The 24,719-nt window shown below is 36.4% G+C and overlaps 1 protein-coding gene across 1 annotated transcript; it reads right to left on the bottom strand.

Annotated features, from left to right (window-relative positions):
* Nucleotides 1-12,827: 12,827 nt before the first annotated feature.
* On the bottom strand, nucleotides 12,828-22,069 carry LOC110877256 (disease resistance protein RPV1). Its single transcript, XM_035976841.1, has 9 exons — nucleotides 21,964-22,069; nucleotides 21,269-21,806; nucleotides 16,273-17,401; nucleotides 16,127-16,192; nucleotides 15,671-15,892; nucleotides 14,893-15,588; nucleotides 14,204-14,801; nucleotides 14,055-14,131; nucleotides 12,828-13,537 (listed from the first exon to the last, which is right to left on the bottom strand). Exons 1-9 carry the CDS (start codon nucleotides 22,067-22,069, stop codon nucleotides 13,313-13,315), a joined length of 3,657 nt encoding a protein of 1,218 aa, XP_035832734.1. The 3' UTR covers nucleotides 12,828-13,312.
* Between the last annotated feature and the right edge of the window lie 2,650 nt (nucleotides 22,070-24,719).

The following is a 24,719-nucleotide window of genomic DNA, read 5'->3' as shown; positions in this document are numbered from 1 at the left end:
CCTTCTCCGTGGCTTTCGAGACAAAACAAGTGACTTGTGCAGAAGTCGTAATCGCTTGGCTCATATCAAGAATATAAATATCATTAACTCTTGGAGCCGATAAGAGAATCCATTCCTCTGGAATTTTGAAACCAGGTTTCAGCACATAACAACCGGCATCATCAAAATGCACGGTGAATTTTTTATCGCAGATTTACGAAACACTGAGAAGATTATGATCAATTTGTCGAACATAATTGATCTTATCGAAACATACAACACCATTGGAGATCATTCCCTCTCCAGTGATGTATCCTCCTTTGTCTCCAACAAACGCGACATAGCCTCCTCTAATATTTCTCACATCATATAGAAACCGTAAGTCGCCTGTCATGTGCCTAGATGCTCCACTATCAACAATCCAATGACTATTAATAATTCCTCCTCGAACACCCTGCACACATCATCAATGATCAGTTTAGGATGGGGACCCAAGCCTTAGTGGTTCTGGGTCGTCCCTGAGCATCCCGAAAGATGATCTCGATTTCTTGATGTTTTTGTAACACAACACCTCCATCTGAATTTTCACCCGTCTTAGGTTTCCAAGTTTGATTTGATTTACCAGATATAGTTTTATGAAAAGATTCTGAAACTTCTGGTTTTAAAAATTGTGAAGAACTTGGTTCCCTGTTGACCGTTTTGACTTCAAATTGTAAAGGCTTTTCAACAGCTTTGACGTTTTAACGTCGTTGTTTCGTTTCTTGTTTCTTAACAGTTCTTTTATCATGTTTTGGTGAAACGGTACGACGTTGAGGGTGAACCTTTTCAGGTGGTGCTTTCTCAAAAAAATTATCCTTGGGAGTGTTTGGACAATTTTTAATGATGTGTCCAAACTCCCCACATTTAAAACATGTTCTCCTTTCCACAAACTTAGGAGAATCTGATCGACGAACAGATGTCGAACCCGTAGAACCCGAGGTACTTGGTTTTTCATCACACCCGTTTGTATGTTGAGTGTAATTGTTTTGGCTATTACCTTTTAAAAGTGACTTGTTGTACAAAATCGGTGTTTGATTTGTTTTCAAAAGTCTCAATTTTATCCGTACCCTTCGATTCTACAAATCTGATATTATTGTTTTTCTTTTGACAACGAGCTCCTTTTGTTTCAAATTTAGATTGAGAAACGTTAGGCTTTTGAGCTCGCTTTTCTGATTGTTTACCCTTAGCAGCAATAAGCTGTTGCTTTGTTGGTGATATTTGATTTCCAAATTGTTTCCTAATTTCAGCTTTTGGAATTGGGTCACATTGAGTTACAGTGACTCCCGGAATTGTCTTTACCAAAAACTTGTTTGAATTTTCTTCAGAAACTTGATAAATCGAAGATGGATTGACATTTTTTATTGGAAAATCGTGATTTGAATAGATTTTAGAATCACCAACTAAAGTGTACAACACGTTATTACTTTTAACGGCAGACATAGATTTCTTGTCATTCTTGACAGGATCTATCACTTGTTTGACAACTGATTGAACAACAGGAGTAGGAGGATCACAAAGAATATGGATCTCAATTGGAACTTCCACTCCCTTCATCTTGTCAATTGATTTATCCTTATCACTCATATCTGATTCTGATTCATCATCAGACGACTCATAGTCCTCAATGAATGGAGGACTTTGTTTCGTAGATGTTGATGTTTCTGTTTGCTCAGATGATGTACTTGAAGAACTGTCCGATTTGAATCCTAGGCCAGTAGTAACTTCCTCATAATCAAGAGGCACACTGGGCTCAAATCGTGGCATTTCTTCTTCATTAGGCATATGAGTATAATTATGTCTTAAAGGGGGCGAACACTTCTTATACCCTACGCCTTTCTTGTTACCTTTGAGTTGTTGAGCATCAATGATATGATCGAGCACATATCGGGAGTTAGAATAACTCTCCAATTTGAGCTTGATTGCATCATGTTCGCATTGGCAACGGCTAGCTCCTTTTTCATTTCCTCGATGATATTAATGTAATTGTTAATACCGATTTGCTTGTTGAAAACATTTTTTGTTAGCTCGAAAACACTTTTCTTTAGGGTTTCAATCACAGATTTAAAATCCTTTTCGTTTCTAGCTAGAGCCATATTTGCCTCCTTACACTTAGACAACTCAATAACAAAACTTTGGTTATGACTATGAACCTTTTCAGATTTAAGCTTCAAATCAACACAAACATTACAAACACTAGGAGCAGGAGTTTCAGATTTTACCTGACTCATAGAGGCTGAGACATTTGCCATAAAGGCAGTCTGATAAGAAAAAGATCTGTCTTTAGAGAAGAATTTCTCCATTTCTTTAGATGCTACAGCAGCCTTCTTGATCAGAACAGATTTCTGACTCTTCAACTCCTCTGCTTTGGTCAATAGATCATCAATATCAGAACTTGCTTCTTCCTTCACATCAGATTCAGAATGATAATCGCCCGAAGTAGAACTTTCTTCATTAGAACTCCCGGTATAACCCGAACTGTCGTTACTTTCAGAAAATTCTTCCTTGTGAACGTGCTTGATATGATTGATGATCTTTTCATAACACGCTGTTCCTCCTCCATCTTGATCACCATCCCCTAATTGTACAGAACAATTACACCCTTCATCAGTCTGAACAACTAATGCTCTGTTGGTGTTTGAAGGTCCAGACTGGTTTTGGTTCTGGTTCTGGTTCTGAATGTTGTTCACCGCTACTATCCTTCGTTCACGATTTTCTTGATTGACATTGACATTGGAAGTACTCGTCTGATTTCTGAATAGGTTCTGATTGCCTTGTTTGCTTGGTCGGGCGCACTCACGTTTGAAGTGCCCCTTTTCACCACAATTGAAACATGTAATCGCTTCTTTATCAAGTCCGTACTTCGTATCTCGTTTACTTTCCAAAGAACTTCTACCTGGTCGAACCATAAAGTCCTTCGCCCTTAAAACAGCACTTGCGAACACCCACTTTATATCCATCAACTCCATTTCATCACGATTGATTTGTTGATAATCTTCGTTGGTCATATTGATGTTTCCAATTTGATCTGCAACCAATCCGCAGTATGCATTGACCATTGTATTAATGAGTTCCATATGCTCCTTTGGTACTTCAGTGCTAACTTTTGAGAGGTTCGAAGTATCAACTCTGACAGTATTGGTGTTTTGAGGTGGAGGATTGTTGGTATAATGTGCTTGTTGTTGTTGTGGTTGGGCTTGAGGTTGGGGTAGAGATTGTGAAAGATAAGCACTTTGATTGAACTGTGGTTGAGTAGCGGTAACTTGAGGTGAAGGTTGGGGTGTTGAAAGATAATCACTTTGATTGAATTGTGGAATCGGAGGTGAGCTTGTATTGGACACAAACGTCGTTTGAAGCGTCGGTTGCTGAACGGAACTAGAACTAGTTGAAGGAGCAAAACCAGGAAAATACATTTCTGTGTTTTTAGGAGCTGCAATCCTTTTAGCTTTCCGAATTTCCTCTTCGTTCTTTTGCTCCAACTTCTGAATGAATCCCTAGATTGTGACATTGGCCGTATCCAGAGCGCCCGTATGCTTTAGAAGCTCAATGAATGGACTCCACTTAGGAGGTAGAGCATCAGCAAACCGTGCAACCATTTCTAGGTGAGTTGCATTAACATTATAAGAACTCATTTCACTAATCAAATGATAAAAACGAGAAGTCATATCATTTAGGGTTTCATTATCCAAGAATTGAAATGATTCAAACTCTTTCTTCAATAAATCATGGCGTGTCTTTCTAGTAGCTGCATTTCCTTCTCCTCTCGCTACCAATGCATCCCATAAAGCTTTTATGCTCATACAGTAAGAGAATTGATGATACATGTCTTTGTGAAGAGCTTGTGTTAAAATAGCAAACGCCTTCTTCTCCGGATGATATGCCTTTTTGTCGGCTTCTTGCATATTATTGAAAGTTGTCGCATTTGATCCTGCTTCTTCAAGAGCTTGACTAAATGGAGAAGTGAAACACGTCCATAATTCTGTATTTTGCCCTTGAACGTAATTATGGAAACGACCCTTCCATGATGGATAGTCGTTCACGTGATTTAACTTTGGCGGGCGATTGTTGCTACCCGTCTCACTCTCACTAAGCAATAGATTTTGAATGCCTTGATTTTGATTCGACACCAATGCCCATTGACTTGCACTTATTGATTGTTGTTGTTGTTGAGGCACGAAATTCATTAACATTGCGGCCATCGAAGTCTGATTTTGACCTGGTGGTGGGTCCATACTCCAATCCCATGGACTTGTACTACTCATATTTGATATTAGAACAACTATACCTGATAAAACACTTGAAAACACAAAGTTTGAACACTTTTGCAAGTCCTCTGTTTAAAATCACAGTAAAGTAATGTATGACGAAATCCAATGGTTACGAAATCATGGGATTTCGTTGACAAGAATGAGTGACGAAATCGAGTGATTTCGTTTAGTGGAATGAATGACGAAATCAAGGGATTTCGTTGACTGTAATGTGATGAAATTGGATTACGTTGATAAATGATGTTTCTGCGAAAACATGTGATTTCGTTCAAGATTGTTTTCGTCTAGGATGGTTTTCGTCCATCCCCTTTGTTTTCGTCCAGAGGTGATTTTGTTGACAATGGTTACCAGCTGTTATGTTCGATATTCTTCAAACCTTATCCTCTGACAAGTTGACACCAATTTTCAACAAACCATGCTTTTCTAGTTTTCGATGCACCTTTTTCTCACCAACTAATGATCACAATACACAATTTTCAAACAACTTGCAATATAATAATCAATAACAACAGTTTAATCAAACCACAATTTTAGATCAAACATAAATATTTTTCAAGAACAGTTATGAAGAAATGAAGAACACTGATGAATATTTCGAGCAGAATTTCACCGGAGAAATTTTCGAACACAATTTTGCATAAACTTTTCAATAAAAAACCAATTCATATCATGCTAACATGCAATAAAACAAGGTTTTCAATAAAACATTCAGCAGAAACAACACAATGTTCACAAATTTTCAATCCTTTTTCCAGAAAAATAAGAGCTTTTCAAGAACAAAATATGAAAACCAAAAGAACAGCTTAATAAAACACTAACAATGTTTGGTTTTAAACAAGGAAAAGAGCCAAAGCTTTGATACCACTTGTAGGTCCGTTTTTCTCGGAGGATCCGATACGAAAACCTATTCCCTGTTTATCACAAACACGATCGCGGGTGCGGAATCCCCGAGACGGTGTAAACCAAACAATGTAACGCGAGTAACACAACAGATAATCCAAGATTCACTTGGATTAAAAGGACGAGAACAATATCAAACATATACACACAATGTTTGACGATAAACTCTCTAGTTTCACTATGCTCTCATGAACCTAACTGTGAAACATGCTTAGTATATATACCGACCCTTGAACGAAAGCCCTTTGGACGAAATCAGGGATGTCGCCACACATGTATCCACGAAAACCAAAGTGATTTCGCCAACATGATCTCTGATGAAAACACATGTGTTTTCGTCAAAACCAAAACAAGGACAGATTCTACTAAGACATGGACAGTAAAGCAAGATTACATAACCTCTAAACCTAATGCACACTAGCATTAGATTAAGATACAAATACAAAAACAAGACGTCATACCAAGTAGGATAGGAGGATATCCGACTAGGTAGACACGACGGTATGTACAGACTCGATAACAAAAGACTGTTTAACATACAAGAAAATAAGACAAGTTACAGACACAAAACGGCATTAACAGATTTAAATGCACAAGGCACACAAATATTCTTTTATAACTTTGGATAATTATGTAAAATAATCTTGTATACAGATTTACATGTTTGTCGTACGTTCAGGGCACGGGATAGAAGCCGAGACAAGATTAATAGACACACCACTAATATAAACCTACAAGAAGTTATCCTCATGAGTGGGTATATCGTTTTACATACGCAATTGTCAGGTGTATGCCTACACCCCGTGCTTAAGTCGTGGCCATTTTCAAAAGAAATGAGCCGAGGATATCTAGGACACAGTCATATTAACCCCCAAATGTTTATATATCAAACAAAACAGATTAAAACAAGTTATCTCAATAACCACTGTTCGATTAAATATTCAATACCCGACCAAGCAGTAATAATTTACCATATCCCAAGCCCGTATAAGGGAAATTAAGTTAAAAGTATTTACCGGAGCTTAAAATGTAAATTTTTGTATACTCAGCCCTGTATTCTACTCAAACAAGTGTAGGTAGCTTTTACCGGGCTTCTAATCTGGAACGAAGGTTTTAATAACCTATTAGATTACCAACGGGTCTTATTTAAGTTCTAAACTTAGACCAGTTAGTTTAAAGAAAAGTTTACGGTACGAAACGCAAGATTAAGCGGTGACCGGAATGTTATGTATTTTAGACCCTACAAGTATGGAGACTTGTATAAAATGGGTAAATTAAATACATTCTGGATTTTGAAGTAAAAATGATAAGGTTTGACCCGTTTTGGTTAATTTATGCAAACTAGTTATATAAATCGTACCGAACGCGTATATACATAACAGGTAACCGGACGAGTCATGTACAAGTTCCATAAGTTATTATGCTTCAAATATGTTATGATATTAATAGGATATCAACAATTATGCCCAAAAAGATTTTTAAACCAATTTAAGTCCCGTAAGGGTATTTTAGTCATTTTAAAGCTTATAAAAAGAGGTTTAATAGCAAACTGAGGTTCTGGTCTAAAACATTCAGTAAAGATATTTATTTTATATTGATACATCAGTAAGATATATACATATGTGAGGTTTACCATTTATGGCCAAACTATGCACCTTAGGGGCATTTTGGTCATTTCACATATGTTTTTAAGGACAAATTTGGAATTCTGAGTTCAAGACTTATACTTACTGTTAAAGTATTAAAAATTATTTATAAAATATGTAGGTAACAAGTCTTAGGTGTTAAAAATGGTTTTACACCATACTATGCACCTAATTATCGTAAAAGTCGGTATTAGACGATATTTGAGATGTTTATGAAATCCTGAGATTTTGATCAACCTTTAATGTTTAAAATATTATATTTAACATATAACATCAGTAGAAAAAGGTTTGGGATGTTAATCATATGCTAATCTCATTTTATTAACAAAAAGGGTATTATCGTCATTTATCGAATTATACGAGAACTCAATGATATGGTCAATTTATAATTTGACCAATAATTCCAAAAATCCCTAAAAATAATATCAAAACAGTAGGTATTGAGTTTGGTGTCAAAATTTGGGTTTAAACATGATTTATGCTAAAAATGTAATTTAATTAATAAAAAGTTTCATTATACGATATCTTGCATAACTTTAGTTTGAGACCAGAAACTGATGTCAAATTTATTTAACATGCTTATATATCAGTAATAAAGCTATTTGTATTCTCATGTATCCAAACTCTGATTTCTAAGGGACCATGTAGTATGACCTCAGAGGGTTATACTAACATATAGCATGGTCACATAGGAGCCTTAATGCATAACTAAACTAAGCTAATTCGGGTCAGAACGGAAAGTCAAAGCAAAAGTCAACTTTTGCGACTTTCGGTTGCGAACTGAGCCTAAACTCAGAATTATCAGGTTGAACATGTCTAAACATGTTCTTATAATATTTACCAAGTTATTAAAGTGAGAAAACGTATTTTATTGCTTCTACATTATTAGTTATGAATTCTTTTATAAAAACTGATTCGTTTGACTTTTCTGTTCGTTACTTTGACCCGACAATTGACTAAGTAAATGTGATAATTAAGAGGTGCCCTTTTTAAGGGATTATCACCTACTTAATTACCAACACATAGCCACTTTCAATTCGAATAATGGTTGGACCGTTAATGATTAAATTAAAAGTCACATATCTTTGACTTTCGGTCCTCAAACTAAATAAAACTTAACTACAGAAGCTAAGAACACTTACAAAGGTCCTTAGCACGAAAAACTTGAGAGAGCTTCCTTTAGATCTAGGATGCTCCAGAGAATGCTCCAAAAGCTTGAGCAAGTGTTAAAAGTGAAAAACTTGAAATGAGCAAGTATGATGTTCACCCTAAAACCCTATTTATAGTGCAAGAGGTCATCACTAGATCATTACATGTGTTAGGGCACTTCAGAGATCATTACAGGTGTCAAAAATGGTTTTGAAAACCAGCAAAGACCCATAGTCGTTCTTAGGAGGCAAAGAACTAGGATAGGTGAAGATAACATGCAAACCTGCAGCTGTGCAGGTAATTCTGACGAAACCAGGCCATCGCGTGGCGCGACGGCAGATATGGTCAGGTGTCGCGCAGCGCGACGTTGTAGGTATCTAGCCAAACAAGTTTTAAACTTGGCAAGTTTGGCCCCTGCACATTCTAAATCCTTTAAACTTTCATTTTAAGCACATTTTACCCTAAAAGTGAGTATATGGATGATCTATATGGTATAATCAAACACCGTTAGGTTCACTTTCATTAAATGATAACCGAAAACGCTAGTTTCACTTTGTTGACGCTTTTAACCCTTTATTTATGGAAGTTAACGTATTTAATACCAAACGATTTTGAAACCTCGTGAATCTTTAAATACTTATTTTTTTGAAAGTATAATCAATCGTTACAAAGCCCCGGGTTTGTTAAAAGGTCACTTAGAGGTAGTAATTTAACATGTTGACACGTTTAACCCCCGTGTCTTGTAAACTCTCACTTTCTTTCACAAACGGCTTCATACATTCCATAATTTGTTTGTTTAAGAGTACAAACATCGTGTAAGGTTATTGAAAAGCATAGTTTTCACATGTTGACACTTTTGGCCCTTCCACATACATCTTTTCTTTGTTTGCCAACTTTGGTCCCTCGAAATCAATTCATTACACGTTTAGGGTTTATGACACGTGTCATTATTATATTCGACATGATTTTGCGAGGTGTTACACACGTGTAATGATTGCATTTAATGAAGAAATTGGTTATGGCATTTAAACTTGGTCATATGAAACCATTTATTGAAGAAAATGATGGGTTTTATTTTTCGATGGTCATGGATACATGTTGAAAGAATTGATTCAAGATCAAAGTATATTGTTCACAGCAATAATATATTGTTTTGATCAAATAATAGATTGTTCACATAATTGATTCACTTAAAGATAAAAAGAAATTGGTTATGGATTTTTAATTGGTCATATGAAAGCATTTAATGAAGAAAATGATGGGTTTTATTTATCAGCAATAATAAATTGTTCACAGCAATAATATATTGTTTTGATCAAATATGCCTAACTAGTCATAGTTCGGAATGTCGGTTAAGTGACAATAATATTCAACAGCTTGGTTTTGATGTGATGTTGGGTGATCACTGTTGATTTAATAATTTGTATTTTTTGCTATTTATATTCAGCAATAAATAGTACGGAAGTTGGGTCTCAAACAACATTACAACATGAAGATGATCAAATCGAAAAGGACCCTTTTTTTAGTCTACTTTGTTATGACAGTGATAGCGAAAAGGATGATCGTATTGAAAAAGATGACGAGGCCAGTTCCCCTGAGGATTGGAGTACAAATGAACAGGATTATGACAGTGATGGTGTTGAAAATATGGAACGTGATGTTGTATATCCGAGCTACGATCCAACAATTAATTGGAGATTGACCAAACCTATTCTAGGAATGAAATTTGAGAGTCCTACACAACTAAAGGAGAGTTTAATTGACTATGGAGTATCAAATGGTTATCAATTAGAGTTTACAGTCAACGACTATCATAGGTTGCTGGTAGTATGCGGGGAAAAGATGCCAATAACTGCTATGGGAAAAGATGCCAATAGCCATATTTTTCATTTGGCATCGGCTGTTGTGTCTGTTGAGAATAAGGAAAACTGGAAATGGTTTCTTAATCTAGTGAGGGATGACATTGAAATGGAAAGTGGACTTGGACTAACTCTCATTTCAGATCAACACAAGGTATGTGATTACTATTCAGATGCAGTTTAGTTAGTTTTATTTTTTGTTTAACAAGGGATATCATAATCAAACTATTTTATACTATTATTGTTTTCATTAGGGAATTATAGAAGCCGTGAAGGACGTGTTTCCTTATGATGAGCATAGACAATTTAAAATTTTATTTTGGAAAGCTACAAATGCAACAACCGAGGAATATTTTGAGAAGAAAATGGAAGAATTGAAAAACATTAACAAAGGGGCGTATACCCATCTAATGGAAAGGAATCTGGTTACTTGGTCAAAGGCTTTTTTCGAGCTTAATAAGGCATGTGATGAGTACGAAAATGGCATGAACGAAAGGTTCAACTCACGCATTCTAGCAGCACGAAGGATACCTATAATTACTATGCTAAAAGAAATCAGAACATTTGTGATGGAAAGAATATTTTTAATGGAGAAAAAAGTTGGAAGATTGAAACGTGATGTATGTCCGAAAATTAGAAAAAAGTTAGAAGACATCAAAGAAAATCAAAGGTACGACAAAAGTAATTATTATTTTTGCATTTTTGGTATTTTTTATAAATTTTTTAAACTTTTCGGTAAGTATTGGAAGGTAGTTCCAAGTGATAAGACCGTATTTGAAGTGAGAAGTGAAAAATATGCGTGCGTGGTGAACCTTGATGAAAAAACTTGTAGTTGTAGATTATGGCAGTTGTCAGGCATACCTTGTGTTCATACAGTGGCAGCGTTGTCCTTCGTTAATAAGGACCTAGAAACTTTTGTTTGTTCTTGGGTTAAAAAGGACATGTTCAGAGAAGCATACAAATATCCAATCAAACCAATCAAACCACTGAGAGGAAGTACATTTTGGCCCAAAACTGATGATATAAAACCTTTACCTCCAAAAGAGAGACGAATGACGGGTAGACCAGCAGTAAAGAGGAAAAGAAGCGCTGATGAGAAAGAGAAAAAGAACTCGAAGGTTGGAATTGGACGAATAATGTTAGGTCTTGCAAAAACGAGAAAAAAGATCCCCCACCAAAGGTGAAAAGGCCAAAAGGTAGACCTAAAAAGCGTGGTGCAACGAAGAAAGTCTAACATGATTTCGTGTTTTTTTAATTTTTTGAGTTATCTTTTTGTGACATGAATTTTGGACGATGTTGCCTACGTTTTTTGTTTATCTTTTTGTGACGAATAGATACGATGGTATTGAAAGTTTTTGTTTATCATTTATTTTTCATTCATCAAAAGACCATGCGTAGTCGTTGGAGTGAATAATGCCACACCCTAAGGCGTTTTGCGCCATGTGGCAGCCCAGTCAGCAATGGGGCATTATTGGACGTTTTTACAAAATGGATGTAATGGGGGATGTGGGGCATTATGTTAAATGAGATGTAAAATAATTAAATAAAACAAAAACCCTCAAAAATCTTATTGGATAACAAAAAGTGAGATGGAAGGTGATTGGGCAATGAGATGGGGGCAAGGCGTGTTTCAAACAATGCCAAGGGGGCTTTTTTCGCGAATAACGGGGCGGCCCTGGGGCGTTATTGGGGGTGTTTGGGCAATTTTTTTTTTAAATGCCCGACTACAGGTGGTCTAATATTTTATAGTGTTATTAGTTTAGTATAAAAAAACAAAAAATACCAATACGATTTTTAAAATTAAAAAAAAAAAACTCAATCGTAACATTTTTGTTACTCACTCAAAAAGTAAAAATTTTTTGCTTTAAAAAACCTAATCGTAACACTATATATTTTATTTATTTTAGAATAAAAATGATTTTTCAATTTTTTTAGAGAAAAATCCATGTTGTTAATTTTATTTTTCACATCATATTAAAAATCAAAAAAAATAATAAAACATGACACATCATAATTACTAACCTGGTAACCTAATAATTACATAGTATTAGAACATCAAATGAAACTTGAGTTATTTTATAGAGACAAAAAAAGTTTCAATGACTTAATTGTAAGACTTGTCTAATTTGGTTACATTTCTACGAAGTTATCTCCTTACCTAATCAATCAGTTCACCTAATAAACCACTAAGAATAAATAATTTATTACTAAGAAGAAACAATCGGATACTAAACAAATTTTCATCCAATAGCAGAAATATAAAAGTATAAATTAGATGTATATAAAATTACCTTGGAGGATGTGACAATGTGTTTTCCACTCTGAAATGTTATATCTTCCACAAGAGAAAAAAAACAGTAAACTAAGAACATATTTCAATCGAATAAGAGTTGATGATCGGATTGATACCGTTTCAAGTCCAAGCATTAGACCATTGGAAGTGAGAAGAAAACAAAGAATCATGTTGAATCCATATATACTGAAATAAATTCGGGCAAGAAATAGCACAAGAACATTTTGTAACTTACAAGGTATTTTATTAGACGATTGGAATTCCAAAATAAATTCTATTAATTGCACAAGGTATTTTTACTGGATGATTGGAATTCCAAATAAATTCTATAAATTGCATCAGCTATTTGCCTAATCCAAAGCTGTGATATTCGATTCATAACAGCGTGCGGCCCAAAACCTCTTTAAATCTTGCATACAGACCTGGCCCAATGTGTATCTTTCTTATAAAAAATGAAGCCCTAATTTTTGGAAGCCCTAGGCTCTTACCTCACATGTTTACACTAATGGGCCGGCCCTGTTGACAATATATATTTGTGCTTATGACCTTAAGTCAAATGAAATAGCTCCCATGATTATAATTCCTCTACCAAACTGTTTACGTAGTGTAAAAATATTCTTTAACGTCGTCTTTATAGTGTAAAAATACTCTTCAACTTTAAAAGGGCTTAGTTTACAAAGGAAATACTCTTTCATGCATACATTGAATCATTGATGATAGAAATAGTGTCTAGAACATTTCGACTGAGACCGGAAATGCTCAGCCAAAACAAAACATGGATTTTTGAAATTAACAGTTCACTTGTTTTACATTTGAAATGGAAATAAATAAAAGCAGGAAATTGGGTAAAAACGAATACTATACAAGCCCGTTACCTGGGTTAACACTTTGGCGAAAGGACACCCACGCCCCTGCAAACATAGACATCGCTCATGACCCTGCCCGCCCACCATTCTAGGGGAAACCCACCGCCCTAAGACCCGTTGTGGCAAAACCCCTCGAACCCATGACCTTCCCACATTGGAAGGTCATGGGTATTTCCTCCTAAACCAGTTGATCTTGGAGTTATTGGCATTGTGATGATTCAATTGGTCTCTTGTGGACACTAACTAAAACGGATTAAAAGGGTATGCCCGGTGTCTATATCAAACCCTATTCGCAACTCTAAAACGGATAAAAAAGTTATTCTATCTTATCAAGTACTAGTTTAACAGATAAGATCTCCACCATGTTGTCAAATTCCCTCACACAGGTTGCCACTTCTACTGGATCAACATATCCGTTGACAATTAGTTTTCCCATTTCTTTACGAGACGAAACAGATTCAATGCCCACAAGGCTATATACCGCCTTCTCTATGTTATCGATTTCAGTTTCACTATTGAAGCCAACTCCCAGCTCAATTGTCTGACACACAACAAATCAAAGATCAAGCAACATAGTAAGCACACAAAAGTTATGTCTTAACTAAGTAACTGATATTATGTCTCGGTATTTAATTAAGAATTGTGTATCATGCTGGTTAACACTATTTCTTTTTCTTTCTTTCTTTTTGCATTCAAGTGACCTCAAATACAAACCAATGATAAGTAGCATTTTTAGAACAAATATTTAAGAATTTTTTTTAATGATAAATAGTATAAAGATACACAATAAATCTCGATCATCATACTATGGAGCAAGTAGTATGTACGTAAATGTATTTTCAAGTGTATTCATGTTGTCATGGTTTCGTCAAAAAACATTAGGACAGGAAAGAAGTAAAGTCCATCCACCCCTTACCAATTAAGCATGTACAAATAATAAATAACTAAAGAGAAATGTGAAAAATAACTTTGGATCCGAGAAGTAAATGAGTTGATCTAGAAATTTGACATTTAAATTGGCATTCACACCAAAAAGAAAGATTAAGGTATATACGTACTTTCCGAAAGGAGATTACATGCTCTCTTTGCACCTTAGATCGCATTGACTGATAAGTTTTTCTCCATCCTTGTGAATCTATGAGGATTTTGTGATATCAGTTTCTTTATCATTGTTTTCAGCTTATTATCAAATAAATGAAGAACATACCTTTATAATGAACGTCGTCACCAAACATCCATTCTAACCAATAAAAGGTCTTCGGACCAAAGAAATCACGGCGGCAAAGATAGTAGCCTCCTGAGGTTACCATGAATTCAGACAGATCTCCTCCAATCACTTCTTTCTCTTTCATCGAGTCATTCTGACACTTCGCTTCTTCATCGACCTCACCATCCATATACACAAGGCTGGCACCGCAACCACTTACTATCATTGTTCCTTCCTCCACATATATATCCACATCGACTTCATCTCTGGCATCTAATATGTTACCAAGTGGCCAATAGCTTACCCACGCAGCATCCTCATCAATTTTGGGTTTGCAATACACCACAGGGTTGTATATCCAAGTAAGATCCTTGCTTCTGTTGCTGATTTTGGCAAACAAAATCCACATACCTTTATCCTTTGATCCGGACGATCTGTATAAGCAACTTAAATTTAACCCTTGGATCCTGTTTTTCTCATGATGACAAGGCACACGAAAGGATAACGAACTGGATGATGAAGTATACTCGTATGTCGTCAGAATTTGATCATTTATGCCTTGCAGAAAGGTGCTCATTATACCATATTCATACAGCATCTACGCCACATAAAAGTTTAGTTAGTCATATATTAAAATATGTGTTATTGTGTGCTCATACATGCATTTGAGAATAAGTAAGAGAGATAACCTGGGTATGCCATATTCTGCCTTTAGTAATATCATCACCGACTAGGTCCACCTTATGATCTTCATATGCTTTGATCCATTGCATGTGACCCAGATCTTCTTCATTAATTTTTGCTATGGGCACTAATTTGAAAAGGCCTTGAATTTCAGACAATTTGAAACAACATTCATAAGCAAACTCCTGCAGACCGAAATGACCTGATTCGAATGTTACTCTCTGGAGAGATGTACACCAATCTATATTCAAATCCACAAGCGTACTTGGGATACATGGGAGAGACTTCAGGTTTGTACAACAATACAAGTTGAGTTTGCGAAGCATTTTAAGGTCAATGTTGCTAGGCAGGTACTCAAATGGATTGGCTGCTAAACACAAGTCAAACAATGATCGGGCATGGAATGTCACACAAAAATCATCGTTATCCAGGTCACAGTTTGTGAAATCCAACAATATATTAGATTGGGGTAAAGAAAGCATCATTGTTTCCGGTTGGTTTACATACTTCCACATTTTAGTGCACCCTCCCATGTCCAACCAAGATAAATTCTCAAGGACTCCTACGGATTTACAAAGATGAGTCAGACTGCTACAGTTCCAGAGGATCAAAGTGTCAAGTTTAGGGAGTCGGTAGAGATTGCAGATGCGGACAAGTTTGTCACAACCTTTAAAACTTAAATACTTGAGCGAATTAAGAACCTATTCCAAAAATAACAAGTTTAAATTATGATTGTACATTCAAATGAAGAATGTCTAAAACACAGGACTGAATTCCTTATACCATGGGTACTTCAAACTTTTCCAAGTGTCCATCACTCATAACTATAACCACCAAGGTGCTCATTGATAACGTCGAGGGCAATGTTTTCAAACGACATCTATGCCAACACAACCATATTAACTCTGGAAAGTTCTCGTAGGACCCAGTGAGTTCCACGTATTTGAGATGGAGCAATTTTAATTTGTCCATCTTTGCTAGGGAACTTGTGTCAAGGGTTGATGTCTGCAAATTAAGTATGAGGTAAAATAAATAGAAAACCATTTAATGAGAGTTGTGAGTTGAACCATAATATTAGACATCATGAGAAATTCCTATTATTTAGGTTATAGTGGAAATCCTGACAAGGTCTTTAAACTGTGACTTAAAAGGCACCAGTAGAAACACTTTCTCTTATCTTAAGAAATTGTAAATACATATTACCAAGTAGCAAACAATAAAAACACTCTCTTATCTTACCTCTGATCTCATCCCTTGCTCAACCTTTCGCATGTCTAGAGATAGGCCTTCAATTGTATTTGAACCCTAATGGAAAAAGACATGAAATTAGAGAATGCTAGTTTAAACTAGAACAAGCTTTTAGAGACGCGTAAGAAGAATCTTACAATTCCTTTTCTCAGCACATGATAAGACTCAACATCACGCCAGACTCTACTACGTTTTGCAGGATCTTTGGACTCATCACAAACTACCTTTCTTCCCATTTCTTGAAGTAGTTGATGCATTGTCAGTCTGTCATGTGAAATGGTAAGAAGGCATCTGTTAACAAGGGTCAAGATCCCAGACTTCGCATTCAATTCATCCTCCAAAATGAATTTTACAACATCTAAATATTCACCCACAAAGATACAAGCAATATGAAGAAACAACTCTTTATGACTCCGAAGTGGCAAGGAGTCAAAGCTCTTTTGTAGTACACTTTGGATGTTACAATCAAGATCTCCTTTTAATGAGTTTAGTGAGTTCAACCTACTTTCCCAAACTTCTCTCATGTTATTTTTCATCCATGGCTCATTATCACTAACGTATAGTGAAGAACCTAATACTTTAAGAGCCAACGGATTTCCTCCACAATATTTTGCTAGTTGTACTGCAAGTTCCTTGAAACCTTCAATAGGAATTTTGGATCCAAATGCATGTGAGCTTAGGAGCTCTAATGATTCATGATCATTCAACAAATTGAGTTTGTGTACCAAGCAACTCCTAGATATGGACCCAAACCATGCATGTATGCCTAGAAACCTTGTTGTTATGATAATCTTACTTTGTGTAGGAATCGCCTTTGTTCCAAGCAACGCGCTTAATTGTTCATGTTGATCAATGTCATCAAGGACTATAAGCACTCTTTTGGTCTGTAATACCACCTCAATCTTACTTGTACCCTCAAAAACACTTGATACATTTACTCCCTTTCCACCCAAAACATCTTTGAGAAGTTGGTTTTGTAGCCCAAGCAAACCATAAGGTTGTTTTCCATTCACTTCAATAAAACTGCTAGATTTAAAATCTTGCTTGTGTAAGTTATAAATGTGTTGGGCGAGTGTTGTCTTTCCACTACCTCCCATGCCACAAATTGCTATGACACTATGTTGATCATCATACAACCACGAATTAATTACTTCAACTCGAGCCTCCATTCCAACTAAATGGGTGGGGATACTAAGTTGTTTTAAATCTAGTTTACGCGTAGTTGTCTCAACCACCTCTGCGATGAAGTTTGTCTCGGATCTGGAACTAAAGAAAAAGGAAAAAAAAAACATATTCTAAGCATGACAATTCTACTTCTTAAGAACATAGTTGTTCTGTTGTAATGCACGGAATATATATGTCGTAGTAATTGTAGCACATAAAATTAATGTAACAACAACCTTATTAAGTCCTATTGTAATGCGCGGAATATATATGCCATAGTAACTGTAGGAAATAAAAATAATGTAACAACAACCTGATTAAGTCCTAAATTCAGCAACCACACGCATATTTTTATCATTTCAGTTTCTCTTCTCAATTGATATTTTACATGTTATTGTATAAATTGGTGACATTGTGCTAAATGTGTTCAAGAAGTTGTTGGCGGTAATTCCCGACTCATCACAAGTAGGTGATGTGAAAGGGTGACAAAGGAATTCAAGTCACAAGTCGGTGAACTTGAGGGATCAATGTTGACAAGTTGGTCATAATTGATTAAGTTTCCCAATTACGTTATAATTATATTTGGTAATGTCTTGGTCACCAAGTTAGGGTTATATGGTAATGTTTTGGCCACCAAAAGTTAGGGTAAGCCTATATAAACCAAGGTAGGGTTAGGCATTATTAAGATAAGTGTCAAGAGAAGATAAACCGAGTTATGGTTTTATGAGTTATTGTAATCAAGTTTTTTGAGTTATATTTTCTTGGTTATAATAAAAGTTCTTGGAGAGTTATTCCATTCATTCTTGTTCTTGTGTTTGATTATTCGATTGGGACTTGAATTGGTATCAGAGCCAAATTCAAGAACCTTAAACTAATACGCCGTCGCCGTCGGAAGTAGCCGTCGTTGCTGGAAGTAAACATTGCCGTCATTGTCGTGTTTTACCGATTTAACTAAGTCGAGTTCAATTATTGCCACTACCGCCGATCAAACAAACCGTACGGTAGTAAGTTTGTTCTGAATTAAATAAAAAAAAAAACAGTGTGTTTCGTTGGCCATACGTTTCCGCCGTTTTCCGGTTCTGTTCTCTACGTAGCACACAAAGTTGGGTTGTAGTTTGATTAGACTTTTGATTGATTGGTTGGTCAACTAAGATGATTTGGCTTTTTGGTTGATTTTGTTGGCAGTGTATATCAAAACAAAAGAAAAAAGTTAACAATTTATTATTTTTTTTTATTTTTTTTTTTTTTTAAGAAACAGCGTCCAAAAAAAAAAAAAACAAGTTGGTTTTTATTATTTTTCTTTTAGTTGGTTTAGACTAAGTTGTGGTTTAACCATTAACTTGGTTAAACAAGCGGGTTCAATTCAGGATTTTTTATCCGGGTTTTTCGAGAGGTATTCGTAACCGGGTTTCTGTGAGCAAACGCGTTCGTTTCTGAAAAGTTGTTCAGAAATCAATGACGAATGGGGATAGACCACCACCGGTTGTGGTCAAGGATCAAAGTACCACAACTTTACAGTGTCCAATGTTAACCGAAACAAATTACAACATCTGGGCAATTCGTATCAAGGCAGTATTCAAGGTTCATAGAATACAGCAAGCTTTAGAACCAGGCGAAAAGGAGGTAGATGCCAAAAAGGATGACATGGCAGTTGCACTTCTACTTCAAGCAATACCCGAAGAGCTCGTGTTTCAAGTAGCTCAGTTTCAGACTGCAAAGGAAATTTGGGAAGCGTTGAAGACACGGTATGTTGGGGTTGAACGGGTTCGAGAGGCAAAGCTAGAGCAACTGGAAAATGAGTTCGAATCCTTGAAGATGAAAGAAACAGAGACAGTTGATTCTTTCGCGGGCAGAATAAGTCAGTTGGTTACCAAGGCAGCCAGTTTGGGAACCACCTATGAAAACAGAAAACTTACCAGAAAATTGTTAGGTTCCCTTCCAGGGAAGTGTGTTCCAATTGTAGCTTCAATTGAACAATTTGCAGATTTGAAGACTATGACGTTTCAGGAAGCGATCGGTAGACTGAAGACGTTCGAAGACAGGATTAAGGGTATCGAGTCTTTAGCAGAAAATCAAGGTAATCTAATGTTTGCCAATGGTGAGTCATCCTCGAAATCCAAATCCTATGAAAATACGCGAGGGCGTGGGCAAGGCGGTTCAAATTACCGAGATAGACGCCAGGACTGGATGATGAGGACCAAGATGGAAGTCAAAGCCGAGACGGTCAAGATCATGGGTTAAAGCAAACGGGTCAAAGAAGAACCAATGATCGCCAAAAAGGAAGGAAATATAGATCACAGGTTCAGTGTTACCGTTGTGATAAATTTGGTCACTTCGCGTCACGATGTCCGGATCGTATGAAGAAACAAGATGAAGCTAACTTAGCTAAAAACGATGATTTTGATCCATCATTATTCATGATGAGATGTGATCAAGAGACGGTTTTTCTAAATGAAGAATGGGTGAATCCAAAACGTTTCGAGACTGAGCCAATGGAGAAAGACAATTGGTATCTCGACAACGGAGCATCGAATCACATGACGGGTAATCGAGCTTATTTCTTTGAACTTAATGAACATGTCACGGGAAAGGTGAAGTTTGGAGATGGATCTTGTATTGATATACGGGGAAAGGAATCGGTATTACTTGAAGGGAAAACAGGTGAGAAGCGCCTGTTAACCGATGTTTACTACATACCGAGTTTGCAAAGCAATATCTTAAGTCTTGGTCAAGCAACGGAAGGTGGATGCGACATTCACATGAAACGTGATTTGCTAACCATTCATGATGATACAGGAAAACTTATGATGAAGGTGACAAGGACCAAGAACCGTTTGTACAAGATCAACCTCAAGATAGCAAGTTCCGGTACACAAGATAACATGACTGGAATAAAGAATTTTGCGGGTAGGGATCTACAAAGAGGTGAACTGAAAGATGATACGGCAAGTACGAGTCAAAATCTTCTCAAAGATCCATGTTTAATAAAGAAGCCCAAAATTCAAAGTCCAAAGAAAAATGTTCAAGAATTCAAAGAAAAGGTTAAGCAAGGGATTCAAACCCAAGGAGGTATATTTAATGATCCAAGAAAGCGAGTGTTTGCTCAAGATCGCAGCCGAGTCAATGGTGGTGCGAGTTCTTATGACCAAAGGACGAGTCGTGGAAAAAAGACTAGTCGAGTACAAGGTCGCAAGAACGTTCGAGCTAGGAAGGAGCCGAAAAACACAGCTAGAGATCAAGATGAGTTCTATGAGAATCAAGACAAAGAAGACATGTTGGAGCCTACCTATTTCGAGTCGGAAATTAAGGGGGTGATTGTTGGCGGTAATTCCCGACTCATCACAAGTAGGTGATGTGAAAGGGTGACAAAGGAATTCAAGTCACAAGTCGGTGAACTTGAGGGATCAATGTTGACAAGTTGGTCATAATTGGTTAAGTTTCCTAATTACATTATAATTATATTTGGTAATGTCTTGGTCACCAAGTTAGGGTTATATGGTAATGTCTTGGTCACCAAGTTAGGGTAAGCCTATATAAACCAAGGTAGGGTTAGGTATTATTAAGATAAGTGTCAAGAGAAGATAAACCGAGTTATGGTTTTATGAGTTATTGTAATCAAGTTTTTTGAGTTATATTTTCTTGGTTATAATAAAAGTTCTTGAAGAGTTATTCCATTCGTTCTTGTTCTTGTGTTTGATTATTCAATTGGGACTTGAGAAGTGCAAACCAAATGAAGTATGTGCAGAAGTAATGAATTGACTCCAAAGGTTCCTATTCAATTTACGATTTGGTATGAAGTTCTGAAAACTACTCACTTCGTTTTTCTTCAAATTGATACTTTCAGGTTTTATACTTCGGAAAAAAAGGAAGTTGAAGTTGATACTCCTAACGGAATTTAACCTACGCAATAATCAAACTAATAGATTACTAACCCAAAAATAATATGAAGAGAACAGAAAGCATATATACCCTGAAAGAACCATGCCAGTCAAATTAGCAAACTCTGTTAGTGCTGCCTTCCACCTCCTCACATTATCCTCTGTCCATTTTGACCCTTCTTTTGTGTTCATGCACGAACATGCCAAACAACTTGAAAAGCATCGTGACCTTCGAATAGCGAAACTTCCTCTTTGCTTCCTGACATCTGCTGGATCCACATGATAAAATACAGGTATAACGAAATGATTGATCTCCCTCCTTTGCTCCAGGATCAAACAAAGCTCATCAAGGCACCATCTGGAATTTGCATAGTTCTCCGACAGTACAACTATTGAAGCTCTAGAGTTGATGATTGCGGTCTCGATTTCAGGCTTGAGTTCTTGACCTCTGTCGATTGCATCATTGTCTCTAAAAGTACGAAGTCCTGCTCCGAGTAACGCTTCATAGAGATGATCCGTAAAAGTATGACGAGTATCTTCGCCTCTGAAGCTAAGAAACACGTCATACGTAAAAACATGAGTATTATTTGGGCGTGAAGAAGACGATGAAATGGATGTTGGTTCAGGCCCTGGTTATAAACACACACACTTGAACAAAGTGTTCGACTATTTTTGTATTAACTGAAAAATAATTATGAGAGCTACATCTATTTAGACTTGGACTTCAACTTAAATAGAAAAATAAACATGCAACAACTAGTCCTACATGTACGTAAAGAAAACAACCTCCAAGTCTTCCACTATCCCACGTGTTCCCCAATTTACTTGCTAAATAAACGAGCCATATTCCACCTAAATCGGCTGACCAATTCCTCACTTGACCCACGGTCATTTTTCTATCCAACCCAGTTTAGATCCGGCCCGCTGACCCGTACCCGGTCGACCCATCACATCAAGATTATCCAACATTCACCCCCATAATCTTGATGTTGGTTCTTTCTAGCTCTCGTTCATGCTTCTCTTTCTATCGGGATCATTGTGATTCTTTCTTGCTAATTGTTTCGAATCTCCTTGCTGACATGCTATTCGAACCAGACGGGTCAGATTACTTGCTTAACTTGCTAACTTCTTGCTAAAACATGCCTGCCTCTTGCAGTTAGTTCTTGCTCTTCCTTGCTTTCATTTTCTTGCTAATGTTCGATTGGAATTTTCCAACCAACCTTTTGTTTTGTTGTTTCATGGCTATTACCAAAATTCAAATGAACTTTGATTTTTTCTTTTCATACACCATACAAACACCACCATTGTTCTCCTTTGAAAACAACAGCACACATCAGCCACGTCTCTCTTTTTTTTTATCACCACCTCTTTGCATGTACCTTCTTCTTCTCAGTCTTCTTTCTTTGAAGGTTCGATCTGGCTTTTTCTCGAACAAACCGCGGTCACGGTATTCTCCTACGGTCTTGGTATAAGCTTTCTTCCTGAAAGAAACACTTTGTTTCGGTCTACGTTCTTTCTCTTCCGGCAAGAAGAACTGCTTCGATCTTGGCCGTTCGGTCTGTTACGGCTTTCGTTCTTCTTCTCCAGTAACAACGGTCTTCTCTTTCTTTTCACCAGCGAGTTCTTCGGTCTTTCTTTCAAGCCATTCGGTCTATTACGGCTTCGGTCTTTTCTCACTGGTCTCTTCTTTCTTATGCCGGTATCTCCTTTCCGGCAATGGTCTCTCTTGGTCTTACGTTCTTTCGGTCTGGTCGGCAGCAGCCACTATCCTCTTTCTCTTTCTCGCGGCGCTGCTACGGTCTTCTTTCGCATTCTTTCTTTCTGGCGACGACTCTTCTTTCTCACGTCGTTCGCGTTCTTTCTTTCTGGCGACGACTCTTCTTTCTCACGTCGTTCGCGACTTCTTTCTTCTTACTTTGCTGATTTCAATCAGCCATTCTTTCTTTCTGTTTCGCTGACCTAGATCAGCACTTTCTTTCTAGCGATTGAATCGCCTCTTTCTTCTTTCTTTTCATTCTTCAGCCCGGCCTATGCATTTCTTTCTCTGCGGTTTAGAGGGCTGCACCCCCTTCTCCGAACACGACTCTCAAACCAGCACTCGTAGCTTGACGACCTTGCTCTGATACCAATTGTTGGTTCAGGCCCTGGTTATAAACACACACACTTGAACAAAGTGTTCGACTATTTTTGTATTAACTGAAAAATAATTATGAGAGCTACATCTATTTAGACTTGGACTTCAACTTAAATAGAAAAATAAACATGCAACAACTAGTCCTACATGTACGTAAAGAAAACAACCTCCAAGTCTTCCACTATCCCACGTGTTCCCCAATTTACTTGCTAAATAAACGAGCCATATTCCACCTAAATCGGCTGACCAATTCCTCACTTGACCCACGGTCATTTTTCTATCCAACCCAGTTTAGATCCGGCCCGCTGACCCGTACCCGGTCGACCCATCACATCAAGATTATCCAACAATGGACGCCATTGAAATGTGTAGGTCAGAGGTTCAGGCAAATTTAATTAGAAAGGAAGGGGATGGATATTGAAAAGTCTTGGTCTTTGAAAATATCTCTAAAAAATATCACAGAAATGTATGAAAGCAGAAGTAGTGCGCTGTTACCTTTCGGCCAACTTTCTGTCGGCGACAAATTACGATTCCAACTTATATTATTATAAATATTAATATAATAATAACAAATGTCTAATATTAATTATTTAATTAAGTATATTATAATTAAGTTCCACTAGGAAGATAATTTTCAGTAGGAACGTTAGAAATCAATCATATTCATTACACTTAAAATAAATGGTAAAAATTTAATTGGTAGAATTGAAAAAAAAGAGGTTTGTGGGTTGGTTTAATAGTATTCCTATTCCATCCAAGCAAATGTTTTTTCTCCTCCAATTCCCACACATTTTTAAAACGTGAATAATTTTTTCATACTACATCATGTTTTTAAAACGTTAATAACTCTTTTATACGATATTATTTTTTTTATAAAAACTGCATTATAAAAACATACGTTTTTTAATCTTTAAAACAACTATTCTATTGCAATACTTTTGAAAAAAAATATCAAAAAAACTCAGATGCGTAAAACGAAATAAACAAAAATCACAAATTTTTTTTTTAAACGCAATGGATTAAAAACACAAAAGAAAATGTTTTCTTTTAACGCAGTGAACCAAAAATACAAAAGAACACTCTCTTCTTTCGTCTTAAAGAGGGCGATTACAAAATTTTACGAGGGAACGCTCAAGATTTCACACAAGATTCGAGACAATAGATCCACCCTGGCTAATTCATGTTGTAGATAGAGAAGTGGTTTTAAAGAGAACATGACTTTCTTGATGTGATATAATATATTTTATATAAGTTGATGCTTATCGACATATATGGAATAGTAGAGTTTTGACATTCCGAGATCTCAAAGATAAATCTTAAATATTGGAAGTCACACTAATGTAAAGAAACTTTTTTATGCACACTAAATCAAGCTCTTTTTCGGCACGTGACGTCCATGTCATCTTAA

This window comes from Helianthus annuus, chromosome 9 (genome assembly GCF_002127325.2).
Source record: "Helianthus annuus cultivar XRQ/B chromosome 9, HanXRQr2.0-SUNRISE, whole genome shotgun sequence".
NCBI lineage: Eukaryota > Viridiplantae > Streptophyta > Magnoliopsida > Asterales > Asteraceae > Helianthus > Helianthus annuus.
This window is presented reverse-complemented; position numbering and strand designations above follow the sequence as displayed.